At 41.4% G+C, this 26,111-nt stretch overlaps 1 protein-coding gene across 1 annotated transcript in view; it reads right to left on the bottom strand.

Annotated features, from left to right (window-relative positions):
• Positions 1-21,472, bottom strand: part of PSMD1 (proteasome 26S subunit, non-ATPase 1) — an 85,285-nt gene extending 63,813 nt beyond the window's left edge. The window contains exons 1-9 of the mRNA XM_007519427.3: positions 21,084-21,472; positions 13,952-13,995; positions 13,115-13,188; positions 12,791-12,960; positions 10,787-10,992; positions 7,928-8,071; positions 3,853-4,091; positions 1,733-1,793; positions 409-537 (exon numbers count right to left, since the gene is read on the bottom strand). Of these exons, the coding sequence (XP_007519489.1) occupies positions 409-537; positions 1,733-1,793; positions 3,853-4,091; positions 7,928-8,071; positions 10,787-10,992; positions 12,791-12,960; positions 13,115-13,188; positions 13,952-13,995; positions 21,084-21,099 (1,083 nt within the window). The 5' untranslated portion in view covers positions 21,100-21,472. The remainder of the gene's footprint in view (positions 1-408; positions 538-1,732; positions 1,794-3,852; positions 4,092-7,927; positions 8,072-10,786; positions 10,993-12,790; positions 12,961-13,114; positions 13,189-13,951; positions 13,996-21,083) is intronic.
• Positions 21,473-26,111: the final 4,639 nt, after the last annotated feature.

The following is a 26,111-nucleotide window of genomic DNA, read 5'->3' as shown; positions in this document are numbered from 1 at the left end:
CAGTTCGGGTCGTCTCTGGCTCCCCAGCGATGGAACATAGCGGAGCACCGGCCATGGCCTGTTCGATAGCGATTGAGGAGGACCCACATAGTCAACGACTGCCACCTCTCCAGATTCAAAGGAGGTCTCGAAACTTTACATCAGGCTCAACCTGACGTTGCTGTCTGGCTACGGAAGAAGGGCAAACGCTAGAAGAAAATTTGGGTCTTTATTTGAAGTATGGCAATGTTTTTGTGGCCAGAAAAATGCCCAAAATAAACTTGACCAGTCTATAGTAAAATTGGTTTTCTTACAAGTCATTTCACTTAAAGTTGCAGTTTTCAAGAGTTTATAGACGAGTTAAGTGAGGACTTACTGTACTTACATTCAATAGAGAAATAAATATATATCCCCATTCTAATTTCCTACCTTTGTATTTTTTAGAATCATAAGGTCTGTGTTATTATTTCGTATTAAAAATTGCAGATGTAATTCAATAGCCATTTCACCACTTAAAATTTTAATCATTTTCAGAGTCTGGTCCTTAGGCTCTGGACTCTGTCAAAATAAACAAACACAAATGAAGCAACACTGAAGACAGTCAACAACTAAGTCAGATTTTAGTAGTCCTAAAATAATGACATTTACAATCCATATGCACAACAAAATTCACTTAAAACAGTTGGATCTAGAAAATCAAGATTTCATTTAGTTCCAATAGTAATTATTTCTTTATTAAATACCATAGAGATTTGATATCAGCTTAGTGGGAAAATGCAGTACATTCGAAACTTGTGTCCAATGAAAAATCTAATATTATACAGAGAGCTATATTTTAACATTATACACAGAGCTAACTCATACTTCAGGTGAGAGACTCTACTCCAAATTATTTCATAGAATATCAAGCCACTAACACAACTCTCCATCCAGGTGAAGAGTTTACACAATAACTTATACACTGAGCATCAGAAACCAGATGTTCTAATGGGGGAAATATTTGTATTTAGTAGACCATAGTTATGATACTTCTTCCACAGACCATAATATTAAAAACAACAATGACAATGGTCAGGGAGGTGGCTTAGGGACAGAATCTTGTCTTGGATTTGAACCTTGACACCACATGAGAGCACCAAAGGCAATAGGAGCCAGAACTCTATGGGCAGTGGAGTGCTTTGCTCTCGCTCTCATAGTAGCAAACGCAAACACACACACACACACACACACACACACAAAACCCTGCCATCTTTATGATAAATTGTCATCTATTTGTTAGAGGTCACACATCTTTCACATCCTGTGACAGGTAACTTAGAGCTATTCTAGACACTTCACACTTTGGTAAGGATCTGTGAATTTCATTCCTTTTAAGTGAAGTATTTTCTGTGTTTTTTAAATTAAAATCCTACTTTTCTTACAGAAAATTCATTTTTTAAAGTATTTTATTATTAATGAAAGGAATAAGAAGACAGAGATATAGAGAGATAGAGATAGAGAGAAAACAAACTAGACATCACTCTGGTACATGTACTATTGGTGATCGATCTCAGAACCTCACGCTTGAGAGTTTACACTTTGTACACTGTGCCACCTCCTGGACCACAGGAAATTCATTTTCATAGTAACAAATCTTGCATGAAGGAGTATAATAAATCTCCACAAAAGTAGGTATATTAAACACTTGAGATAATACAATATATAATGGGAATACATGCTAAATGGCAATTTCAATTTCAAAAAATACACTTACCACTTCTGGTGTCTTTCCTACAGGTACACTACCTGACTTTTCGTCTGTTTCCATTGAATCACTGAAATAAAGAGAACAGTTACTAATCTGATAAATCTTTCTGAATAGCATGTCGAAAAACTGGATTTCAAAAAGAAAACTGCTCACTGAAAGATACTACAGGTAAAAAGTCATGACAAAAATTGGGAGAAAATAGTCATAAAAAATTTTGAGAAATGACTTGTACTTGCATCCCAAGATAATATTTTACACCACTAGAATAAGTAGTGTTTATCAAGGACTGATAGGACCTCATGCTGCCAAATATGGCGAACAACAGGAATATTCTTACGTTGCTGCTGGGAGAGTAAAATATTCAAATACATGAGCAAATAGTTTGGCAGATATGGATCAAGTTAAGCATAGTCCCCATGACCCAACACATTTAACTAAGAACTGAAGACATCTGTACACAAAAAAGACTTAGACAACAATGTTCACAGCAGCCTTGTGCAGAATACATAGCAATCAGAATCAAGTGTCCATTGGTATATCTTATACTATGCAGTAGTATAATCAGTTGCTAGTTAACTCACCCCAAAATGCAAGATGTGCATCACACAATTATGGTGAGTGTAAAAAGCAAAAGCTAAAGGGCCATGCTGTATGACCCCATTTTTATGAAGTACAAGAACTGGCAAAGCTATGAAAACAACTGTTGTTTTTGGAGCAGCAGGGTGAGCAATAATGATGATTGCTACACAAGTGCATATATCATCAATATTCACCAAAATGTGTAATTGTGTGCATCTTATTGTATTTGAAGTATTACCCAATTAAAAGAATGAAGTTGGGGAGCTGAAAAGTATTCAAAAGAAAGTGACAAGTACAGACTCTGGGGTGGGGTCGGGGAGAGGGTCCATGTCCTGGAACATGATGGCAAAGGAGGGCCTAGTGGGGGTTGAATTGTTATGTGGAAAACTGAGAAATATTACACATGTACTAACTACTGTATTGTACTGTCAACTGTAAACCATTATTCTCCTAATAAAGAAACTTAAAAAAAGTGACAAGTACAGAGGGCAAAGAAAATCCAGTTTACCTATAAAAAGGAATTCCACAGAAGACAAGCACAAGGAAATATAACAAATACTAAGAACTAAATGTCAAGAAACCCTACTTTGGGACCAGGTGGTAGAGCACCTGGCTGGGCGCGCTTGTTGTAATGCTCAAGTACCCAGGTTCAAACCTCCAGTCCCGAACTGCATGGGGAAATCTTTGAGTGGTAAAGCAGTGTGGTAGGCGTCTCTCTCTCCCTAGCACTCCCTTCCCTCTCAATTTATGGCTATCTCTATCCAATAAATAAATATAATTAAAAAGAAAGAAAAAAAAGTGACAGGAAAAAAAATCCCTACTGGGACTGGAATACTTGGGGTATTTTTGAAGACCCCAGTGGGATGTAAAGGTAGTGAGGAAGGAAGCAGTATGAGATGAGGAAAAGGGAAAGGAGGAGGAATGGGTACATGTCTACAGGTCACTTTCAACATTTAGAATTTCTGTGAAAAGTGTTTGAAAAATATTGAAGGCTGAGACACATGCAGGTGTCAGGATAACTCTCACTGCTGACTGGACAACTTTAAAATGTTTAACAAGAGGTCTAAATGTACAGATCAAAACAGAAAACTGAAATCTAACATTGTATGAGCCTAAAGCTTATGTAATAAGTTTTAATAAAAGCAGAAAGAGCTAAGAATGGCTTTTACTTTCCAAATATGTAAGATTTAGCACACCTATCCCATTTGAGGTTTTTATTTTACTTGATTAGACGGCATGCTGACTAGGTAGGCTGTCCCTACCAAACACTTTCATTTCTTTCTAGAAGAAAAGATATTCTTTCCCAAATTGATATTTGATAATGATAAATCTTTCTGAATAGCATGTTTGATATATCTGGATATCAATAGATTCCATTTCCAAATTTGTTTTCCTTAATATGTCCAGCACAGTGCAAAATAAAACCCTTAATAAAACTTTACAATCTACTAGAACTAAAGGTGAAATTTATTTAGTGAATATTCCATCTCTTGCCAGAATGAAATAAAACCTGTGCATGTACTTCTGATGCAGAAAAAGAGTAATACCTGTCTTTCTCTGGTCCTGGAACGGTAGCTGGAACAGTGCCTGTATTGGTGGACCCAGGTACAGATGCAATAGGGGTACCAACTGTTCGAAGATTCTGGATTACAGATGACAAAAACTGCTGGCTAGCACTTTCATATAAATCAAAGCAAATCTGATAAGCCATCAGCAGGTTGTCTTCCTTTACCAGTTTCTCTAAGATATCACTTACAGCCTGAGGATCATCTAGGAAAATTAAGCACTAGAATACAGAGAGAAAATAGTTATCTATCTAAAAGTGTTCTCTATAAGATACTTAGAAAAACAAACAACAAAGCAGAAAAATCTTAAAATATAAGCATAGGCAAACCGGAGCAGACTATTATCTAGGCTAGCAATCCACTTCTGATTCTAGCTATAGGCTGAGTTCTCCTGAAAATGGAACCTGTATTTTGGAAGTAAATCTATATAAATTATATTTACAGATTCTAATATTATGCCTGATAATTAACAGTATGCAATAGCTGGTGAATGAACTGAGACTTCTTTAAGACCTACCCACAATTTTTATGTCTGATTACCAATAAAATATATGTTCTCGGACTCCCACAATTTATAAGTCATTTATTCATTTAATACATATTGTATTATGCTGACTAGGACAAAATGCTCAAGTGCAACACAATTCTGACACATTTCTTCCATTAGTCTTATGATCAGCCATGTGCTTTAACAATATTATCCAATAAGAAAAGTAATTTTTTAATATTTTATTTTTATGTATATTATTTATTTATTTATATTTATTTTACCAGAGCACTGTTCAGCTCTGGCTTATGGTGGTGCAGGGGATTGAACCTGTGACTTCAAAGCCTCAGGCACGAGAGTCTGTTTGCATAACCATTATGCTATCTACCCTTTGCCCGGAATTTTCTTTTAAGAATATAAATAGGGAGTCAGGCAGTAGGCACAGCAGATTAAGCGTACGTGGCACAATGTGCAGGGACCAGCATAAGAATATAAATAATTTAAGTGGCCTGGGAGTTGGCATAGTAGCTGGAGCTTTGGACTTAAAAAAGTATGAAACCCCATTTTTAATCCCTGGCATCACAGGTACCAGAGTGACTTTCTAGTTCTTTCTCTTTTCATTAGTAAATAAAATCTTTAAAAAAAAAAAAAAAGGGAGTCGGGTGGTAGCGCAGTGGGTTAAGCGCAGGTGGTGCAAAGCCCAAGGACCGGCGTAAGGATCCCGGTTCGAACCCCGGCCCCCCACCTGCAGGGGAGTCGCTTCACAGGTGGTGAAGCAGGTCTGCAGGTGTCTATCTTTCTCTCCCCCCTCTGTCTTCCCCTCCTCTCTCCATTTCTCTCTGTCCTATCCAATAACAACCACATCAATAACAACAATAATAACTACAACAACAATAAAAAAGACAACAAGGGCAACAAAAGGGAAAATAAATAAAACTAAAAAAAAAATTCAATTTAAATTGTCCCATTCTCAACAGCAAGTAACTTAAAGTTAACCTAAATCAAGAGCAGAAAATTATGGGCATAAAAATAAATGATAATATGGGAGAGATGAAAGTACATCAGGTGAATAACTACTATGCAATCAAGACAATCAAAACGAGTGTAAAAAGTCAGAATATAAAAACATATTAAGTTAAAGAACATAATTACTACTGTTTGCCACTAAGGATGGGAACTTAGCAGAAGAGAGTGGGAAGTGGACTGTTAAGAACTCCCTAGGTTCTTTGCAAATTTTAGATTTGTTAAAAAAAAAAAAAAGAATCACATGAATGTACTACCTACACCTATTCATATGTGTTTTTGCATGTATATGTTTATATATGTATAAAATGGAAAATTAAAAGTCAAATTTAAGGGGGAGGGGGAGTGGCTCAGCAAGCAGACAGCATAGTCTGATCTGGAGCCCAGCATACAACAGAGAGTGGTATGGTTGTGCTCTCTCTAAAATAAATTAATAAATTAATCTCTGAGAAATAAAACTGAAATACACAGAAAAGGGCATAGGATTAATATTGTTTTCCCTTTTTAATTAATTAATCAATTTATTATTGGACAGAGACAGAGAGAAATAGAGAGGGGAAGGGGAGATAGAGAAGAGAAATAGAGAGACCCTTGCAACCCTGCTTCACCACTTGTGAAGTTTTGCCCCTGAAGGTGGGGACCAGGGCTTGAACCTGGGTCCTTGATCACTGTAATGTGTATACTATGACCTGGCCCCATTTTTCATAAAAGTTTTAAAAAACTTATTAACAATTATTCAGAAGCAAAACTCTACAAATAAAACTGAAAAATAAAAAATATAAAAATGAAAACAAAGGAAATACATTAAATACATTAAAATGTTGACTCTGGGTAATAGAAATGTGTATTTTTCTTCCAGTTTTTTAGTAGTTCAAGCTTGTTCTAAAAGGTATTACAGAAGGTTGGGAAGGTGGCTTAGCAGTAGAGGGTGTGCCATGCATGTGAGAGGCCCTGGGTGTGACTCTCCGCATTCCATCAGAGCAGTAGAGAAAACCCTGGATGGCAGAGCAGTACATTATGCTCTTTCTCTCTCACTTAAAAATATAAAAAACTAGGCCAGGGAGGTGGCTCAGCAGTAGAGTGCATGCATGAGATCCTGAGTTCTATCTCTGGTGCTATGAAAAAGAAAAAAAATAGGGATATATTCATTTCTTTTTTAAATATTTATTTATTTCCTTTTTGTTGCCCTTATTTTTATTGGTCATTGTTGTATAGGACAAAAGGAAATAGAGAGATGAGGGGAAAACAGAGAGGAGGACAGAAAGACAGACACCTGTAGACCTGCTTCACCGCCTGTGAAGCGACTCCCCTGCAGGTGGGGAGCTGGGGGCTCGAACCAGGATCCTTGCACTGGTCCTTTCGCTTTGCACCACAAGCTACCGCCCAACTCCCCTCCCTTTTTCTTTTTTAAGTTTATTTTATCTTTTTCCTTTAGCAGAGCACTGCTCAGCTCTGGCTCATGGTGGTGCAGGGGACTGAACCTGAGATTTTGGAGCCTCAGGCATGAGAGTCTCTTTGCATAATCACTATACTATCTATCCTTGCCCAGATGTATTAATTTCTTAAATGTATAATGAAAATAAAATCTATAGTGAAAAAACAACAAATGATATGTAAGAACCAGAGTACAAAAATGTATATAGCAAAACTGCTAAACATCAAACCTGTGTGAACCAATGGTAAATCAATAAAATGTTATAGAAAAATAAAATGTATGCTAGCTTTATCTTGTGGCATTATAAACCGGGTGGCTTTGTAAGCTGTATTTCGCACGACTTTTACCCATATAGTTATGATCACATGTGACAATTTAAGTAAACTGGAATCACTACTTAAAATAAAAAAAAATAAACCTTTGGGGCTGGGTGGTGGTGCACCTGGTTGAGTGCATGTGTCATAATGCCCAAGGACCCGGGTTCAAGCCCCCAGTCTCCACTTGCAGGGGGAAAGCTTCATGAATGGTGAAGCAGTACTGCAGGTCTCTCTGTCCCCCTCTCTGCTTCCCCCTTCCCCTCTATTTCTGACTGTCTCTATCTAATAAATAAATAAGAAATTAAAAAATAAACCTTTATCACCTTCCAGTCAATAGAAAACAAAGGATAAGGTAGCTATTAAGTAGAGGAGACTCATGCACTTTTCTTTTCTTTTCTTTTCTTTCTTTCTTTCTTTTTCTTTCAAAGATTTATTTAGGATAGAAACAGAAATTTGGGAGAGAAAGGGAGGGACGGAGAGAACTACTGTGGCACTACTTCACTATCTGTGAAGCTTCCCCTGCAGGTGGGGACTGGGTCCTCGCACAGGGTAATGTGTGCCCTCAACCAGTGCTCCAAGCACTTTATTTTTGATAAAAGGTTCAGGGAAAAGGAAATACACTTTTAATTTTACATTTTTGTACTGTCTGAATTAAAGAAAAAAAATGAACAAGCAAATTTATATATGAAAATAGAGAAAGAAAACAGACAAAAAAATGTTCTGCTTTATCTGGGTGGTAAAACCCAATAGTCTACGTAGTGAGGCACAGCCTAGAAATGCAGGATAAGTGATTACCTGACAAACATTGATGAAATCGGGCTTTTCCAAGTTCATGTAGATTTTAACTAGAACTCTTAGTACTTTATTCCGAAACTGTTTATTCTGCATTAGAGACATGCAGAGTTTGAGGCTGTAAGCTAGCATTCCTGGGACATCATTCTGAAAAAGAGATTTTAATGACACATAAATAATCTGCTTACTGAAACACTACATTGACTTAGAAATAGTTTAATTTACATTCTTTAGTCATTCGAGGAAGCCAGTGACTTAAACCCCTTAAACAATAAAAACATTTCTCAATTATTTTCATTGAGAATTTTAAAAAATAAGTATTTTCCATCTACATAAAAAAAGACTTGAGGGCGGGGGTAGATAGCATAATGGTTATGCAAACAGACTCTCATGCCCGAGGCTTGCAAGTCACAGATTCAATCCTACCATAAACCAGAGCCGAGTAGTGCTCTGATAAAAAAAGAGAAAAAAAAAAAGACTTGAATTTAATATTTAATGACCATACAGGATCATCACACACATGTTAACACAGCATATGATAACAGAAAAATCTACCATTGTGTAAAGATATAAACAACTGTTCATGTGTCAAGTTGCTGTTTTTCAATTCTGTCTGTTGAAATCTTTCTGCAGTCTTATGACTGAACTTGCTGCTGACTTACTGCTAATACAGGAAGACCTTGAGATAAAACTGTTGTTCAGCTTTTAGGGACTTAAGCTTGAGAGCTGTCACAACTCGTTGGTCTCCCTGGGGAAACTAACTCCAGACCACTTATGTTATACCTTGTATTTTCCAAATCATATCCACTATCTGAAATAGCAATCTACAAATGTCCTTAAAGATAAATAAGCACACCGAAAAGCTACAGGTGCATTTCTTGAAAGGGAGGCTGTTATATAACAGTGTATAATCAAATCAATTTAGTGGGATTAGAGCTTTTTCAAAATGAAGTATTAAATGTGAAAAATACCCACCAGCAGGGGGAAAGCTTTGCAAGTGGTGAAGCAGGTGTCTCTGTCTCTCTCCCTCTATCTTCCCCTTCCTCTCAACTTCTGGCTGTCTCTATCCAATAAATAAAGATAATAAAAAAAATTTAAGTGGTACGGGAGGTGGAGCAGTGGATAAAGCACTGGATTTTCAAGCATGAGGTCCCCAGTTCAATCCCCGGCAGCACATGTGCCAGAGTGATTATCTGGTTCTTTCTCTCTCTCCTCCTATCTTTCTCATTAATAAAAAAAATAAAATCTTAAAAAAAAAGAGAGAAAAAAAAAGTAGCAAGACTTTACAATTAAAAATAGGCATTTCACATGAATAGGAGAGGCTACAATCATACAAATATCAAAGACAGAAATCTATGACAGTGGGTCATTCACATCTCAGTTACCTAATAATACAATGAATTAATCACTGTGGCGATGAATACTTTGAAAAGAATACAGGTTTAGGGAGTCAGGTGGTAGTGCAGGGGGTTAAGCGCAGGTGGCGCAAAGTGCAAGGACCGGTTAGGATCCTGGTTCAAGCCAGCTCCCCACCTGCAGGGGAGTCACTTCACAGGCGGTGAAGCAGGTCTGCAGGTGTCTCTCTGTCTTTCTTCCTCTCTATCTCCCCCATCTCTCTCAATTTCTCTGTCTCTATCCAATAACAAATAAAAAGAATAAAAAAATACAGGTTTCAAGAAATTAATAGTTGAATCTCATCTTTGCCATAGGCACTGAAGAGGGTACATATGAGTAAGTAATGATGGAGGGACCTTTAAGATAAATGCTAACTGAGCTTTGACTCTTCAACAAAAACAAAGCAGATAAAGAAAGAATGGGGTGGGGGTAGATAGCATAATGGTTATGCAAAGAGACTCTCAAGCCTGAGGCGAATGCCCTGCACCATCATAACCCAGAGGTGAGTAGTACTCTGGTAAAATAAACAAATAAATAAATAAAAAGGAAAGATGTGTGTGTGTGTGGTCAAGATGAGGAAAGGGTCCATCTAGGAGCTGAGACAAGGCCATATGGTTAGACAGAGCTACTAGCTGGCAGAGCTGGTGAGGCAGGTCAATTACACATAAAGATCAATGTCACTGAACTCAGTCTTACGCCTTTCTGATCACTACTGACCACTACAGTTGGTGATTTATGGTAATCATTATTGCCTCTCCCCCCAGCCCCCCAATCAGGAAGCTAGTTTTTAGTCTGAGTCATAATAAACACATTAAAGTAGTAGCTTATCAATACAGTCTTCTGAAAAAGAGCAGAGTTAACAAATACAATTTGCCCATGTAAGACCTGAAAGGAACATATGTGGTAAGATAAAAGCAGACATTTGATGAGCATGAAACTCAGCCAAGGTTCATATATATAAAATAAAAAATAGAACATCTGGCAAAACAACACTTATTTTTATTGCCACTAGGGTTATTGCTGGGGCTCAGTGCCAGCACTATGAACCCATGCTTCTGGTAGCTTTCTTCTCCCCTTTCTCTCTCTCCATTGGACAGATAGGAATTGAGAGGGGAAGGTAAAGAGGGTGAGACAAGAAAGATACCCCTGCTCATGAAGCTTCCCCTACAGATGGGGGCTGGGTGGGTGGGCCACTTGAACATGGTAAGATGTTTGCTCAACCAAGTAATTCCAAATAAAAGAGAGTAAGTGTATTTAACTCCCTATTTCTAATCTAGCGTACAGCATTTATCTCTGCCTTCAGAGGATATGGACTATTCCTTAAAGCCATCTGTTTCTTCCACAGGGTTCACATAGACATCTACCTATTAGTTTAAAACCGAATCTTTTTCACTCTGTGAGATTCTCAGTTTTAATTGCTTTGCCGACTTCCCATCAATAGATTCTAAGTCATTCTCCTCTACCTACCGACTCTAGTATAGTCTTTTCAAAGATGTCTAGTCTTCGAGTCTCCAGAGCAATGCCAATTGCCTGCTTGTACTTGTGGTCATCTAGACAGCGCTGGAACATTTTGTTCACGATGCCTTCCAATCTCTGGTCAATCGGTTTCTTTTCTCCATCAGGTAAGTCTGCATTTTCCACACACTGTTTGGTGTAGTGATCGATGCATTTTGCTATGGAGAAAATGAAGTAAAGAAATCTATTCTTACAACTTCTATAAAACTAGAACCCATTTCCACACAAATAAAAGCAAGAATTGGTCTACTGATCAGCAATGACCCTCCATGAGATAACACACAGTTTTTACAGATGGGAAAGCCATCTACTACCCCATACACCATTATCAACCAATATAGCTCTTTTAAAAGTATGATGTGGCAGCAATGCAAACACTTGCAGACCACTGTTGAAAAATTTATCAACATTTTTGAGAAAAGAGAGTAAATGTATTTAACTCTCTATTTCTAATTTATCATATAGCACTTATGCTCTGATTTCATGTGATAAACTACTTCTTAAAACCATCTGTTCTTTCCACAGGGTTCACAGATGAAAAGTCCAGCTCAATGGACCTCAACAGCAGTAAAGTTACTCTGCAAGATTTTCCACAACATGATGGCAAACACTTTGAAAATGTGAATACAGAATCCTGCTTAGAATTTCAGGGACATCTGAAAGTACTTACCTGAAGCACTTTGTATAGTATTTCCCAATTTTTGAAGGAAAGTACCAACTTTCTCCTTATATGGGCTGATGTGGTTACAGACTGGGAGGTGGTGCAGTGACTCTCAAGCATGAGGTCCTGAGTTCCATCCCCAGCACTGCATGTGCCTGAATAATACTCTGGTTCTGTCTCACAAATAAATAGATATTCTGACCTTTCTATTAGCCATGTGTCATTATTATCTCAAAATCCAAGCCTTTTCAAAATATGACTAGCACCTTTTCCAGACAATAAAGAGTGTCACAGGACTGAGTACAATGGGTCAACGATGATTTCTTGTATTTATTTAATTTTTTTTTATGTATGTAGTCATTGGGCTAGCGATAGCCATTATCAGTGAGAGCTGACTCCCACACCTATGGACATCTAATCTTTGATAAGGGGGCCCAAAGTATCAGTGAGAAAGCTGGTTATTTATAACTTTTTAGATTCATTCTAAAAATGTTTTCTAGTGTCATTACTGTTAATGATTTTTTTCTCTTTATTGGGGGATTAATGGCATATAGTTGATAGTAAACTATAGTAGTTGGTACGTGTGTAACATTTCTCAGTTTTCTACATAACATTCCAACCCCTCCACCTTAACTTCAGTGCAAACTGTTACTGATGTTAATGTTCATTATGAAAAAAAAAAAGTAATGTACAGAACTAGAAGATTTTAACATCTATAAAAAGGCTTATAGGGGCTGGATGGTGATGCACCTGGTTGAGTGCACGTTACAATGCACAAGGACCTGGGTTCGAGCCCCCAGTCCCCACCTGTAGGGAAAAAATTCATGAGTGGTGAAGCAGGGCTTCAGGTGTCTCTGCCTCTCTCCCTCTCTAGCATTCCCTTCCCTCTCGATATTTGTCTCTCTCTACCCAATAAAGATAATAATAAAAAAGGCTTCTAATAAGTTCACAAAATTATTATAGAAGATAATGAAATTCCTTTTCTAAAGATTTTTTTTTCTTTTCTTTATTTATTTTGGACAAGACAGAAAGCAAGAGGGAAGGGGGATATAAGAGGCGGGAGGGATAAAGACATCTAGAGCACTGCTTTACTCCTTGTGAAGCTGAGGACTGGGGGCTTGAACCCAGGTCCATGCACATTGTAACACTTGCACTTCACAGCATATGCCTGGCACCTGACATTCTAATTAAAATGAAATTTGGCAATATCAAAAAGAACCTGAGTAGAAAAAAATACTCCTTGCACTAGAATAAGAAAGAAGTTGATGAAACCTTACCAAATGAAAAATAATTACCTATAATAGTTTCCACATATTCAGAGTTATCATTGACATTGAAGAGATCACCAGCTCCAAGTGCATAATTCAGAGACTCCTCAAAAGCTCCTAGGTGATAAAATACTTTAGATGCCACCAAGGCTGCAAACTGTCGGCTTCTGAAACCTTCATCTTCATACAAAACTTCTCTGAAAGAAATTAGGAAGCAAGGCCAAATTCAAATTGTAAATATTTAAGCCACAATTTAGCAGTGGTAATTTTCTAAATAAACAGGCTCATATGACCTACACCCATAAAGCTGATCTACCTTATTCCAACTTATAGAAATAAAATATTTCTTACATCTTGTCTACAGACTCTGAAATTTCTGCCCAGAAGTCATTGACAACTGCATTCAGTTTGTGTAGTGCGAATTCCTGTGGAAGATAAAACCAAAAATCAAGATATATTCATTGTTGTACTTCTTCAGAGTTTCTAGCAAGTCAGTGGCCAAAATATGGCATACTTACTAAAAATCTGAAACTGTCAGATATAAAAATTTCATTAATTTTTTTCTAGAATTTACACATAGCCTCATAACGTCATTCCTTATAATGGTTTTTCTTTGACTACTCAAGATTGACACTAGGATTTAGAGCTACTTAAAGTATACTTAAATGAAAATAATTTAAAATTATGTGTCAATGAAGAAATAATTCTGGGGGCCAGGTGGTGGTGCACCTGGTTAAGCACTTATGCTACAGTGCAGAAGTACCCGGGTTCAAACCCCTGGTCCCCAACTGCGGGGGAAAGCTTCACAAGTGGTGTAGCAAGGCTGCAGGTGTCTCTCTGTCTCTATCTCCCCCCTCAATTTCTCTCTGTCTCTATCCAATAATAAATAAATAAAAATTTTAAAAAAGTCAAAACAACATTAAAAAAAGGGAAAGAATTCTGTCAATAAGCAAGCGGGGCTGGGGGTTCAGATGCTATAGTGAGGCTTATCTGCCATGGCTTTGCAAAACTGTAGGGGAAACCAGCTGCTGCTGCCAGAATACTGTCCTCTGGGGCCAGATTTCAAGGACTGGGGTCTAGGCGTGGGAGGATGGTTACTGAAATGGTGGAAGATGTACAGCTATCACTAAATTCCAAGAGCCTCACAGTATTCACAGTAAGCCTAAGTAACTGTTCTTCACCTCGTACCTTAAGCTGTGGCTCCTCTTCATCCAGAAGAGATATGATTCCAGCTATAAAATAAAAAAAATATACAGTGATTGTTAAACATATGCTAATGGAATAGATAACATTTAATAAAAAATATATGATAATTGGGAGAAGTATTTTTTGGAAAGTGACTTCATTGGGAGAATGATTGTCTTTCTTCAAAACTGTAAAGGTGGAGTTGGGGTGATAGCACATTGGTTATACAAAAAGGCTTTCATGCCTGAGGCACCAAAGGTCCCAGGTTCAGCCCTTCGCATCATAAGTCAGAGCTGAGCAGCATTGGTAAAAAGATAAGAAACTATGAAGGGGGAGTCAGACTGTAGCTTAAGCGCAGGTGGCTCAAAGCACAAGGACCAGTGTAAGGATCCCAGTTCGAGCCCTGGCTCCCCACCTGCAGGGGAGTCGCTTCACAGGCGGTGAAGCAGGTCTGCAGGTGTCTATCTTTCTCTCCCCCTCTTCTCTCCATTTCTCTCTGTCCTATCCAACGACAACAATAATAACTACAACAATAAAACAACAAAGGCAACAAATGGGAATAAATTAAATAAATATTAAAAAAAAAACTATGAAGGATTATATTTTGAAGCTCAAGAATTAACTGTGTTACCCATCACCCCCTCCTGACAACACATATATCACTTTTTTGCCCAATTCTACTGTTCTCAAATTTTGGTGTCTGAACCAATAACATAAACATCACAGGGGAACTTGTGAGACATGCACATTCTTGATTCCAGTCCAGATCTACTGACAAAAGATATTGTGGGGATGGATCAGTAATGGGGCTACACGCCTTCCTGGTGGGACTGATGCTTGCTACAGGTTGAGAATCACTGGAATAACTTTCTGACCAACAAAAGTAACATTCTCATACAAACTGAGAGCAAAATTATTTACTCAGGGGGCCAGGCGGTGGCGCACACATAGTACAAAGTACAAGGATCCTGGTCTAGTCCCTGGCTCCCCACCTGTGTGTGTGTGTGGGGGGGAGGGGGGGGTCATTTCACAAGCAGTGAAGCAGGTCTGCAGGTGTCTATCTTTCTCTCCCTTTCTACTTCCCCTCCTCTCTCAATTTCTCTGTCCTATCCAATTAAAGAAAAATTATTTACACAAACCAAGTTAGAAAATTACTAGTAAATAAATGAGGATGTAGACATCAACTCAACAGAATCTTTCAAGTGTTTCAAGATGCCTCTCAAAGTCTATCCTTCTATCACCAGATACCCAGAAGGATTTGCTAAATGAGCAACCTTACTTTTGTTTGATTCCAATTACCCAAGCACAGTGGCCCCCATGCCACTTGAGGGGACATCACATACAACAGAGATCAAAGGAAACACTGTTCTCTCCAAAGGGCCGCACCCTAAAACACAGCCATTTGTCTAAGGGATTATTAGAAGAGAAGTATGGGAAGGTACTGTCCATAACTCAAGGAGAAAACCAACTGTTTCTCAGATCAATGTTTTCTATGTAGACCTGAAAAAAAAATTGGGGACACTAAGTTGAAGTCAATTTAATTAAAAATAATCTGGGCGGGCTGGTGAAACAGCATAATGATTTTGCAAAAGACTTTCGTAACTGAGGCTCTGAGGTCCCAGGTTCAATTCCCAGCACCACCACAGACCAGAACTTAACAGTGTTCTGGTCTTTCTCTCTGTATCTTTCTCTTTCAGTAAAATACGTAAACTATTTATTGTGCTGAGGAGATAGTACAATGGTTATACAAAAAGATTTTCATACCTGGGGCACCAAAGGCCCCAAATTCAATTTCCAGTACCACCATAAGCCAGTTGAGCAGTGCTCTGGTAATAATAAATGCATAAATCATCAAGGCATGACCTGAAGTGGCCAGCAGATAAAAAGAGTCTCAAGCATGAAGTCCAGAGTTGATCACATGTGCCATACTATTGTTATTAGTTTGTTTTATTCTTGTTTTTTTTTTTTAATTTCTTTATTGGGGAATTAATGTTTTACATTCAACAGTAAATACAATAGTTTGTACATGTATAACATTTCCCAGTTTTCCATATAACAATACAACCCCCACTAGGTCCTCTGTCATCCTTCTTGGACCTGTATTCTCCCCACCCACCCACCCCTGTCTTTTACTTTGGTGCAATACGCCAATTCCAGTTCAAGTTTGTTTTATTCTTTACCAGAGCACTGCTCAGTTCTGGCTTATGGTGGTGCAGGGGATTGAACCCTGGGACTTTGGAGCCTCAGGCACAAGAATCTCTTTGCATAACCATTATGCTATCTACCCTGCGCCTAATGTGTTGTTTCATTATCTTTGTTTATTTATTAGAGACAGCTAGAAATCAAGAAGGAAAGGGGATGGTAGAGCAAGCGAACGATAGAGCGAGAGAGATCTTCAGCACTGCTTCTTTACTCATGGAGCTTTCCCCGTGCAGGTGGGGACTAGGGGCTCAAACTTAGGTCCTTGTAACATGTGCACCACCACATGGCCCCCATCATATGTGTCACATTGATGCTCTGGTTCTCTCTCTCCCCCTGCAATAAATAAAATACATTTATAAACCAAAATAGAACAAAAATAAACAAAAACCGAAAGACATCAAGGAACCTTTTCTTCTGCAGATACCCGTATTTAACTGTTAACTGTTTGCCAAAAAGCCCCAGCAGTTTTTAGAAAACCATAAAGGAAAAGATTCTAAGTGCAGGAGTTGTGGTCCGGGAGGTGGCGCAGTGGATAAAGCATTGGCTTCTCAACCATGAGGTCCCGAGTTCGATCCCCAGCAGCACATGTACCAGAGCATCGCGATGGCTGGTTCTTTCTCTCCATCTTTCTCGTGAATAAATTCTTTTTTTTAAAAAATATTTATTTTATTTATTTATTCCCTTTTGTTGCCCTTGTTGTTTTACTGTTGTAGTTATTATTGTTGTCGTTGTTGAATAGGACAGAGAGAAATGGAGAGAGGAGGGGAAGACAGAGAGGAGGAGAGAAAGATAGACACCTGCAGACCTGCTTCACTGCCTGTGAAGCGACTCCCCTGCAGGTGGGGAACCGGGGGCTCGAACTGGGATCCTTACGCCAGTCCTTGCACTTTGCGCCACATGCGCTTAACCTGCTGTGCTACAGCCTGACTCCCTAAATAAATTCTTTAAAAAAAAGTACAGACTTTGTGCTACTTCTAACTAGGATATACTATTCTAAAAGGATAAAGCACAGAAAAAGAACTTCTTGGGGACTTTGGTTTATCAAATTCAGAGAGGCTGAGTTGACAGCATGGAGAAAAAGTAAATTATGGGAGGGGTGACAGGCAAGAATGCCTGGTCAAAATACTACAATGCCACCCATTCCCTAGAATCAATCACTGATAAACTGTTTTAACCAACAGAGGTGATACACTTTTAAAATTTCTACCCTTTTACTCATTTATGACAAATCTGTCACATGGCTGTCTTGGCTCAGAAAATGTAGCCTTTGTAGTTCACAATTAAATCAAGTATTCTATACTCTATACACATGAATATTTCCCTACTTAAAAATAAATAGAACGGGGTTGGGTGGTAGCGCAGCGGGTTAAGCGCACATGGTGCAAACCCCAAAGACCGGTGCAAGGATCACAGTTCAAGTGGCTCCCCACCTGCGGGGGGGGTGGGGTCACTTCACAAGTGGCGAAGCAGGTCTGCAGGTGTTTGTCTTTCTCTCCCCCTCCTCTCTCTATTTCTCTCTGTCCTATCCAACAACAATGACAACAATAACAACAACAGTAATAACCACAACAATTAAAAAAAATAGAATTTTCCTTTGAATTGGGGGCAAGAGGGGAAGACTGGGAAAGGTTTAAGGATGACAAGAGACAAGATTTGTTTTTAAGCCATAACAGAAAATCAGCAGATATAGCTCAAACTGTTGACCCACTTCATAGCAACATTTGGACATAATTTGCAAATATGGAGGTTAGGTTCAGAAGAAACAACTTGAAAGCTGAACATGGCTGTGTCTCTGGATGAGGAAGGAGTGTGGACAACTGCTGTTATATAAAGTTTTAACATTACTTTTCATTAAGTGTCTATATGGTGTTAAACAGACAAACAAAACAAAACAAAACTTGTGGCTAAGGAGGTGGTACACTGGATACAGCACTAGATTCTCGGGCAAGTCCCAAGTTTGATTCCTAGCATCATATGTGCCAGAGTGATGCTCTGGTTCTTGCTCTCTCTCGTGTAAACAAATCTTTTTTTTTTATTAAATTTTTAAATATTTATTTATTTATTCCTTTTGTTGCCCTTGTTTTATTGTTGTTGTTCTTGATGTCACTGTTGTTAGATAGGACAGAGAGAAATGGAGAGAGGAGGGGAAGACAGAGAGGGAGCGAGAAAGATAGACACCTGCAGACCTGCTTCACCGCTTGTGAAGCGACTCCCCTGCAGGTGGGGAGCCGGGGGCTCGAACCAGGATCCTTAGGCTGGTTCTTACACTTTGTGCCATGTGCGCTTAACCCACTGTGCTACCTCCCGACTCCCCATAAGCAAATCTTAAAACACACAAACACACACACACACACACACACACACACTCCCAAGCTCACATTTCCCTCTGTCAGCCATCATTCGGTACCTTGACACTCCCTTTCAGTGTCAAACTTCTTAAGAGAGTTAACAGTACCCACTGACCCAATCACCACTGTGCTTGCAAATAAATGAGCTCATCCATGTGGGAGTCTGCTCAGCATTTGGAACAAATCTTAAGCCAACCTGAACCACAGGACAAGGAACACTGTGACTAAAGGTCCAGGGCCGAAACCGTAATGTAGTGAACACAAGGAAAGGACAGCAATGAGCACAGCAGCACTGCACTGTCATCAGAATCTTGTCTCAGCTACAGCCTCACAAACCCTCACTCCACCTACCTTCCTTAGGTGTAGACCCTACTTCCACCAAGTGCCTCTGCCTCTACTGAAAATGCTCTAGAGACCAATCCACTGGACCAATCCAATTCATTACTTGACAGCTTCCTTCGTTTAGGACACACATTTTGAACGTGTGTCCAAAAGTCACGAAGATTAAGTTTCCTACTCAAAAGCACTAGCAGAGAAAAACAGAATCTGGCAAGTAAATCAAGTACTTTCAGGATGGTAAGGTCACAAGGAGACAGCTAAGGGGAGAGAGGCATCATTTTAGAGAATGATCAGGAAAAACTTCTGTGACTGAAGACAGAGAAGCCAAGGGAAAACTTGAGGACGAGGACTCCAAAAAAGGGGGACAGACTGGTTGTGTGGGCTCCCTGAAGGAGGGAAGAAGCTGATAAACTCCAGACAGAACAGAGAGGACAATGTTATCAGGATACCGGGAGCCAGGCAGAGAGTCAGCCACACAAAACAAGGCAGGAACAAAATGTGTGAGGGTCTGGAATTTATTCTAAACACAGTGGGATGTCCTGGAGGATTTTTAAGCAAATAGATAATGATGTGTTATAGTAGAAAGGACAGAGATAACAAATGCTGGAGAGGATGTGGGGAAAGGGGAACACTTTTACACTGCTGGTGGGAATGTAAATCCATCCAGCTCCTGTGAAAAGTCTGCTGGTTCTCAGAACACTAGCAATGGACCACCTATGATCCAGCAGTTCCTCTCCTTGGAACCATCCCACAAAACCACCACCCAGAGAGACCCGGCACACCCGTGTTCATAGCAACACAGCTTGTAAAAGTGCAAACCTGGAAGCAACCCAGATGTCTGGTGACAGATGAGTGCTTAGGAAAGTTGTGGGGTGCGTATATATACACAACAGGATAGCTGTGTATCAGCTGTAAGACACAGTGAGATCTTCTCATTTTCCATCTTGGATGGAACTTGAAGCATTAAGTGAGATAAGCCAGAAGGGGGAGAGTGATCTTGCTTAGAGGTGGTACTTAAGAAGCACAAGAAAGACAAGCGAGGGTGAAGCGAGGCGTACAGAGAGCACAGCACTCTAGAAGAGGGGGGCAAGGGGGTGGCGAGAAGGTGCTGGGTTCCCAGCATGTGGTGGTGACAGGAGACCCGGTGGTGGGAGTGGTGTGCAGACACCTAAAATGGGGAGATAACTGTACTCGTGTGGGTTACTTCTTCCAATCAAATGGATTAACAAAAAAAATTTTAATTTATTGATTCATGAAAAATGATAGGAGGAGAGAGAAAGAACCAGACATCACTCTGGTACATGTGCTGCGGGGGACTGAACTCAGGACCTCATGCCCGAGAGTCCAATGCCTTATCCACTGCGCCAGCCACTCAAATGGCCTTTAAAAACACAAGTGTTAGGGCTTAGTATTGGGGGGGCGGGAGGCAAAGCGCTCTGACTTCCAGGAGAGCGGAGATGTGGCGGGAAAATCCAAGCAGCAGCAAGAGCCTTCATCCCGGGCCGGTGATGTGGGTGGAGAGTCCTTTCCCCGAACTCAAACTCCCCACCACCGCGGCCGCACTGCAGGAGCAGGTGACAGCTCCCAGGCTTGCAGAACACGCACCAGGGGCTTCGGTCGGCCCAGAGCAAACGCACCTGTGTGTGTGGGGGGGGATTAAAAGTCCCCCCGGAAGCTTCACGGGCCCGTCCCGTTTCCAAGGTCCCTTTAGACAGCGGCGGGGGTGTGTGCGACCCGGGGGCCCCTTCCCCGTCCCCGGCCTGCGGCTTCCCGCGACCGCGCGCTCTCGGGGGGCGTCGGCTGCCCTCCGCGCACAGGCTCCCCGGAGCCCTCGGAGGCCGGCCGGGAACACCGGCCGGGAACACCCGCCGGCACCCCGCTTCTGAAGCTGCTCCAGGGGCGTGGGGGTCGGCGCGGAGCTCCCCGGAGACGCCCGGCCGCGCCCGGCACCTCCCCGCCCCGACCCCCCGCGAGAAGGGACGGGGTCGGGGCCCCGGCAAGGCGGGCAGGAGAGGAGAGCACGGCGGGGGCGCGGGCGGAGAGGAGCCGGAGGAGGCCGCCCGGAGCAGCCCCCCGACTCGGAGGGGACCCCGGAGGCGCCCGGCCTGACCCTCCAGGCCCCGGGTGAGCCCGGGACGGGCCTCGGGTGGCCGCGCCGGGAGGCGCCCAGTCACCGCCCTGACTCAGCTAAAAGCCCGGCGGCGCGGCGGCTCCTCCCTGCCGGCGCCCGCTCCGGCCGCACTCACCCGCTGAGGTGATCATGGCTGCGCCCAGCACTCGCCAGTCCGCCGTCCCGGCCGCTCCGTGTGTCCGTCTGTCACCCCGGCCGCGCTCGCCCCGCCGCGTTCCCCGTTCCGGCTGCGCCGCTCAGTCTGTCGCCGCCTCGACCGCCGGCTCTCTGCGCAGGACCCCTCCCGCCGCGGAGCTGCCCGCCACGTCGCCTGAGCCCCCGAAAAACCGCCCCCGGGCCTGCGTCTTCCGCGCCGGTCTTGTCGCTCGTGTCCGAGACGAAGGCGCACGGAGAACCCCTGGAGTTTTCTCCAACGCTCTCGAGTTCCAAGCTTCCGTGGGAATGAGGGCCACTCCTCCGCTCCCGGGCTCAGGCTTTACAGTGGCCGCTTCTAGAGAAAGGACCCTCCCCGTGACCCGCCATTGCTATGAGAAAGGATATTCGGGGAAAGCGCGGGCTGTCGTCCAGCGCCCCCTGCTGCCTGGGAAGTCTCACTTCAGCGCTCCGCACCGCTGCCTTTGGAAGCCCGGAATGGGACCTAAAAGTGACTTTTCCTCGAATAGTGATATTTAAACGCGTTTAAAACCCCAGTGGCGGGGGCAGATTGCGCAACGTGTTAGAGCACAACTTCCGTGCCTGAGGCTTCAGAGTTTCTAGGTTTTCGCCTCGGCACCACCATAACCTGAAGCTGAGCATTTCTCTCTCATTCATACATACAAACACACACACACACACACACACACACACACACACACACACACACACACACACACACACACACACACACACACACACACGCATACAAACAACATACATACATACACACATGCATACATGCATACACACACACCATACATACATACATGCATACATACATATTTTTTAAAAGTATTAATATCTGGAATGGGGACAGCATAATATTTCTGCAAAAGACTTTCACACCTGAAGCTCTGAAGTGCCAGGTTCAATTCTCAGCACCACCATAATCCAGAACTGAACAGTGTTGTGGTGTTTATATATCTTTCCCTCTGTATCTCTCTCATTAAAATAAATAAATAAATAATTCAGAAAGGAATAATACCTTTAAAAATACTAAGCCCATTTTCAAAAAGAAATTCTCACAGTACACTTCATAATAAAGCACATCTGTAAATAATAATTGGCTTGTTACGAAGTTGAGCAAGGTTTTCTTTTTTTTTTTTTTTTACCATTTTCCTTGAGTTTATTGCCTACAAGATAAAGAAAAAACAAGTTGCATTAGAGTTCACACTTCAATATATAACTTACAAATTAATGTATTTATTTATTTATTTTCCCTTTTGTTGCCCTTTTTTATTGTTGTTGTATTTATTATTGTTGTTGTTACTGATGTCGTCGTTGTTGGATAGGATAGAGAGAAATGGAGAGAGGAGGAGAAGACAGAGAGGGGGAGAGAAAGATAGACACCTGCAGACCTGTTTCACCGCCTGTGAAGCGACTCCCCTGCAGGTGGGGAGCCTGGAACTGGAACCGGGATCCTTATGCTGGTCCTTGCGCTTTGCTACTCCCCAAATTAATGTATTTAATCACTAAAATTGATTCAGTTCTATAAATTGGTTCTCTGAAGTTCAAGTATGTGTAGTGCATAATAAGGCACATTATTTAAAATACATTATGACATTTTACATGGGACAGATTATGCCCAACTTGTGTATGAAAAGAAAAAAATAGGTTGTGGATATGTAAAAGTTGTTGTTTAAACATTGTTTACCAGCAAGAAGGTTTTTAAGTAAACTTTAAATAAGTAATAGTGTGTATTGGCGTATATTTGTAAACAGTACATATCTGTATAGTTTCAAGGTTAGAGAGCGTGTCTCTCAGCATGTGGCTCAGCAAGAGAACATATTTGCCATGTATAAGGCTCTGGGCTCGATACAGTAGTCCACATGCTAGAAAGATAAAAAGATAGTAAAAATGATCCTATGGGGAAAATGAATCTTCCATTCTTGCCATCCATCTGGACAGTTTTTCTCCCCTCTGTTAGATGCAGTTATTGGATTTTAACATGAAGAAATTAGTTCTAGAGATGTGCAGTGGCAGTTGTGATTGCCATATACAGTCTTATTTATTTATTTTTAATTTCTCTATTGGGCAATTAATGTTTTACAGTCAACAGTAAATGCAATAGTTTGTACATGCATAACACTTCTCAGTTTCCCATATAACAATACAACCCCCACTAGGTCCTCTGTCACTCTTCTTGGATCTGTATTCTCCCCACCCACCCACTCACCCACCCCAGAGTCTTTTACTTTGGTGCAATACGCCAATTCCAGATCAGGTTCTACTTGTGTTTTCTCTTCTGATCTTGTTTTTCAACTTCTGCCTGAGAGTGAGATCATCCCACATTCATCCTTCTGTTTCTGACTTATTTCACTTAACATGAATTTTTCTTTTTTAAAAAATTTACTTATTTATTCTCTTTTGTTGCCCTTGTTTTTTTTATTGTTGTATTTATTATTGATGTCATCGTTGTTGGATAGGACAGAGAGAAATGGAGAGGGGAGGGGGGAGACAGAGAGAAAGACAGACACCTGCAGACCTGCTTCACCGCTTGTGAAGCGACTCCCCTGCAGGTGAGGAGCCAGGGGCTTGAACCGGCATCCTTACATCGGTCCTTAAGCTTTGTGCCACCTGCGCTTAACCCACTGCGCTACTGCCTGACTCCCTTAACATGAATTTTTCAAGGTCCATCCAAGATGGGCTGAAAACGGTGAAGTCACCATTTTTTACAGCTGAGTAGTATTCCATTGTGTATACATACCACAACTTGCTCAGCCACTCATCTGTTGTTGGACACCTGGGTGGCTTCCAGGATTTATTTACTTATTTTGCCACCATAGTTACTGCTGGAGCTCTATGCTTGCACAATTTTAGAGACCCTGCGGTATTTTTTTAATATTTATTTTATTTATTTATTCCCTTTTGTTGCCCTTGTTGTTTTATTGTTGTAGTTATTATTGTTGTCATTGTTGTTGGATAGGACAGAGAGAAATGGAGAGAGGAGGGGAAGACAGAGAGAGGGAGAGAAAGATAGACACCTGCAGACCTGCTTCACTGCTTGTGAAGCGACACCCCTGCAGGTGGGGAGCCAGGGCTTGAACCAGGATCCTTATGTGGGTCCTTATGTGGTTAAGCGCCACCTGTGCTTAACCCGCTGTGCTACAGCCCGACTCCCCGCAGTATTTTTTTTTTAAGATAGAGGATGACACAGAGAGGGAGAGAAACAGAGGGACACCACAGCACTTCCCCACTGCTCATGAAGCTTCCTCCCTCCCTTGCAGGTGCTCCCATATGGTGGCCAAGGGCTTGAACCTGGGCCTTTGAGCATGTTAAAGTGAGTTATCTTCTGGCCTCAAGTATACAGTCTCATTGAAGCATTAACAGCTAATCTACTTGACTGGTGTAGAGAAAACCATTATACTACATTGTTAAGATTCCAAATCCTCATTTTGCAAGTCTGCTATGGACAGAGCTATTTGTGGTTTAAGCCTGCTTGGAGCAGCATATTAGATGACACAGTTTTAAAGTTGGATGTAGAACCTTCCAGAATTCTGGCCTCTGTAGTGGAGAGGATCGCAACGGCATCCATCCTGTGGCGACTGCATAGACCATCATGTGATGGACTGTCACACTTTACAAACCAAGAGGTTTGATGGGCAACCCTGGGCAAGGCTGGGTCTGGATAAGGCTACTCTGCTGATTAGAATAACTCTCCAAAGATCTTGAGATGCCAGCCGCTGCCCCATGGGCTATTTGTGGTCAGAAGAGGAGCCAGAGCATGTGGCAGTCTTGGTCAGAGTAGGGTATGTGCGCCTGCCTCCAGGCTGTTACTTGTAGGCAGAGCGGTTGGTTGCACAGGCAGAGTAAGTGCCCCTTTGGAATGCCCATGCCACCTGCCATCACAGCTGCCTCTGCCTGGTGACTTCAGGGCCGTTAGCCAGCAACTGGGACCCAGCTTTCAGTGGAGAAAACCTACTCAGTGGATATTCCATGACAATGCCATTTGGACTTCACTTTCTCATTACTCCATTTGCCTGGAACAATAGTTTAATTGACCTATGATTGATTTGGAGTATATTGCTTCTTTTCTTTTTCTTTTCAAAATTTGTTTTATTAATAAAAGTGAACCAAAGCAACACTCCGGCATATGTGGTACCACTTTCTGGGTCATTTTCCTTTTTAATGAGAAAGGAAGAAACACTGAAGCTCTTTTCCATATTCACAATGTCTTTTTCTTCCTCTTCCTCCCCTTCCTCTTTCTTTTCTTCCTCCTCCTACTTTTTTCTTAGAAGTGCTGGGATTAAACTCAAAGCCTTCAGTGGTTAAGGCATACACTTTTCCACTGAAACACCTCCCTGGCCCTTTGGAGTGTATTATTTCTTTATTTTATTATTGTTATTTTTTTATCTCCAGGGTTATTGCTGGGGCTCAGTGCCTGTACTACAAATCCACAGCTCCTGGCAGTCACTCCCCCATTTTGTTGTTGTTGTTGTTTGTTATTGTTGTTAGATAGGACAGAGAGAAATCAAGAGAGAAGGGGAAGACAGAGGGGGAGAGAGAGAGAGAGATAGACGCCTGCAGACCTGCTTTACCATTTGTGTAGCGACTCCCCTGTAGGTGGGGAGCTGGGAGCTTGAACTGGGACCCCTACGCCTGTCCTTGTGCTTCACACCCTCTGTGCTTAATCCGGTGCACCACCGCGTGGGCCCTTATTTCTTTACTTCTATCCTGTATTTTTTTGAGAGAGATGTAGGAGAGGGAGAGACACCAAGGTTCCCTCCACCATACATGGAGGTCCCTTTGACGCTGAAGAACTAATCTAGGGCTCCACACATGCAAAGAATATATGCTACCTGTGTAGCTACCTCCTTGCCCCCAAGAAAGAGTTCTCATCACTAGAAAAAAAAAATAGTTTAATTATGTGTAGTGATCTTGTGGTGGTCATTTCCCAATACATACAAATAGCAAATCATGATATTATGCATCTAAGATGTATACAATG

This window comes from Erinaceus europaeus, chromosome 7, assembly GCF_950295315.1.
Source record: "Erinaceus europaeus chromosome 7, mEriEur2.1, whole genome shotgun sequence".
Lineage (NCBI taxonomy): Eukaryota > Metazoa > Chordata > Mammalia > Eulipotyphla > Erinaceidae > Erinaceus > Erinaceus europaeus.
The sequence above is the reverse complement of the archived record's forward strand: the minus strand, read 5'-3'. Positions and strand labels throughout refer to the sequence as shown.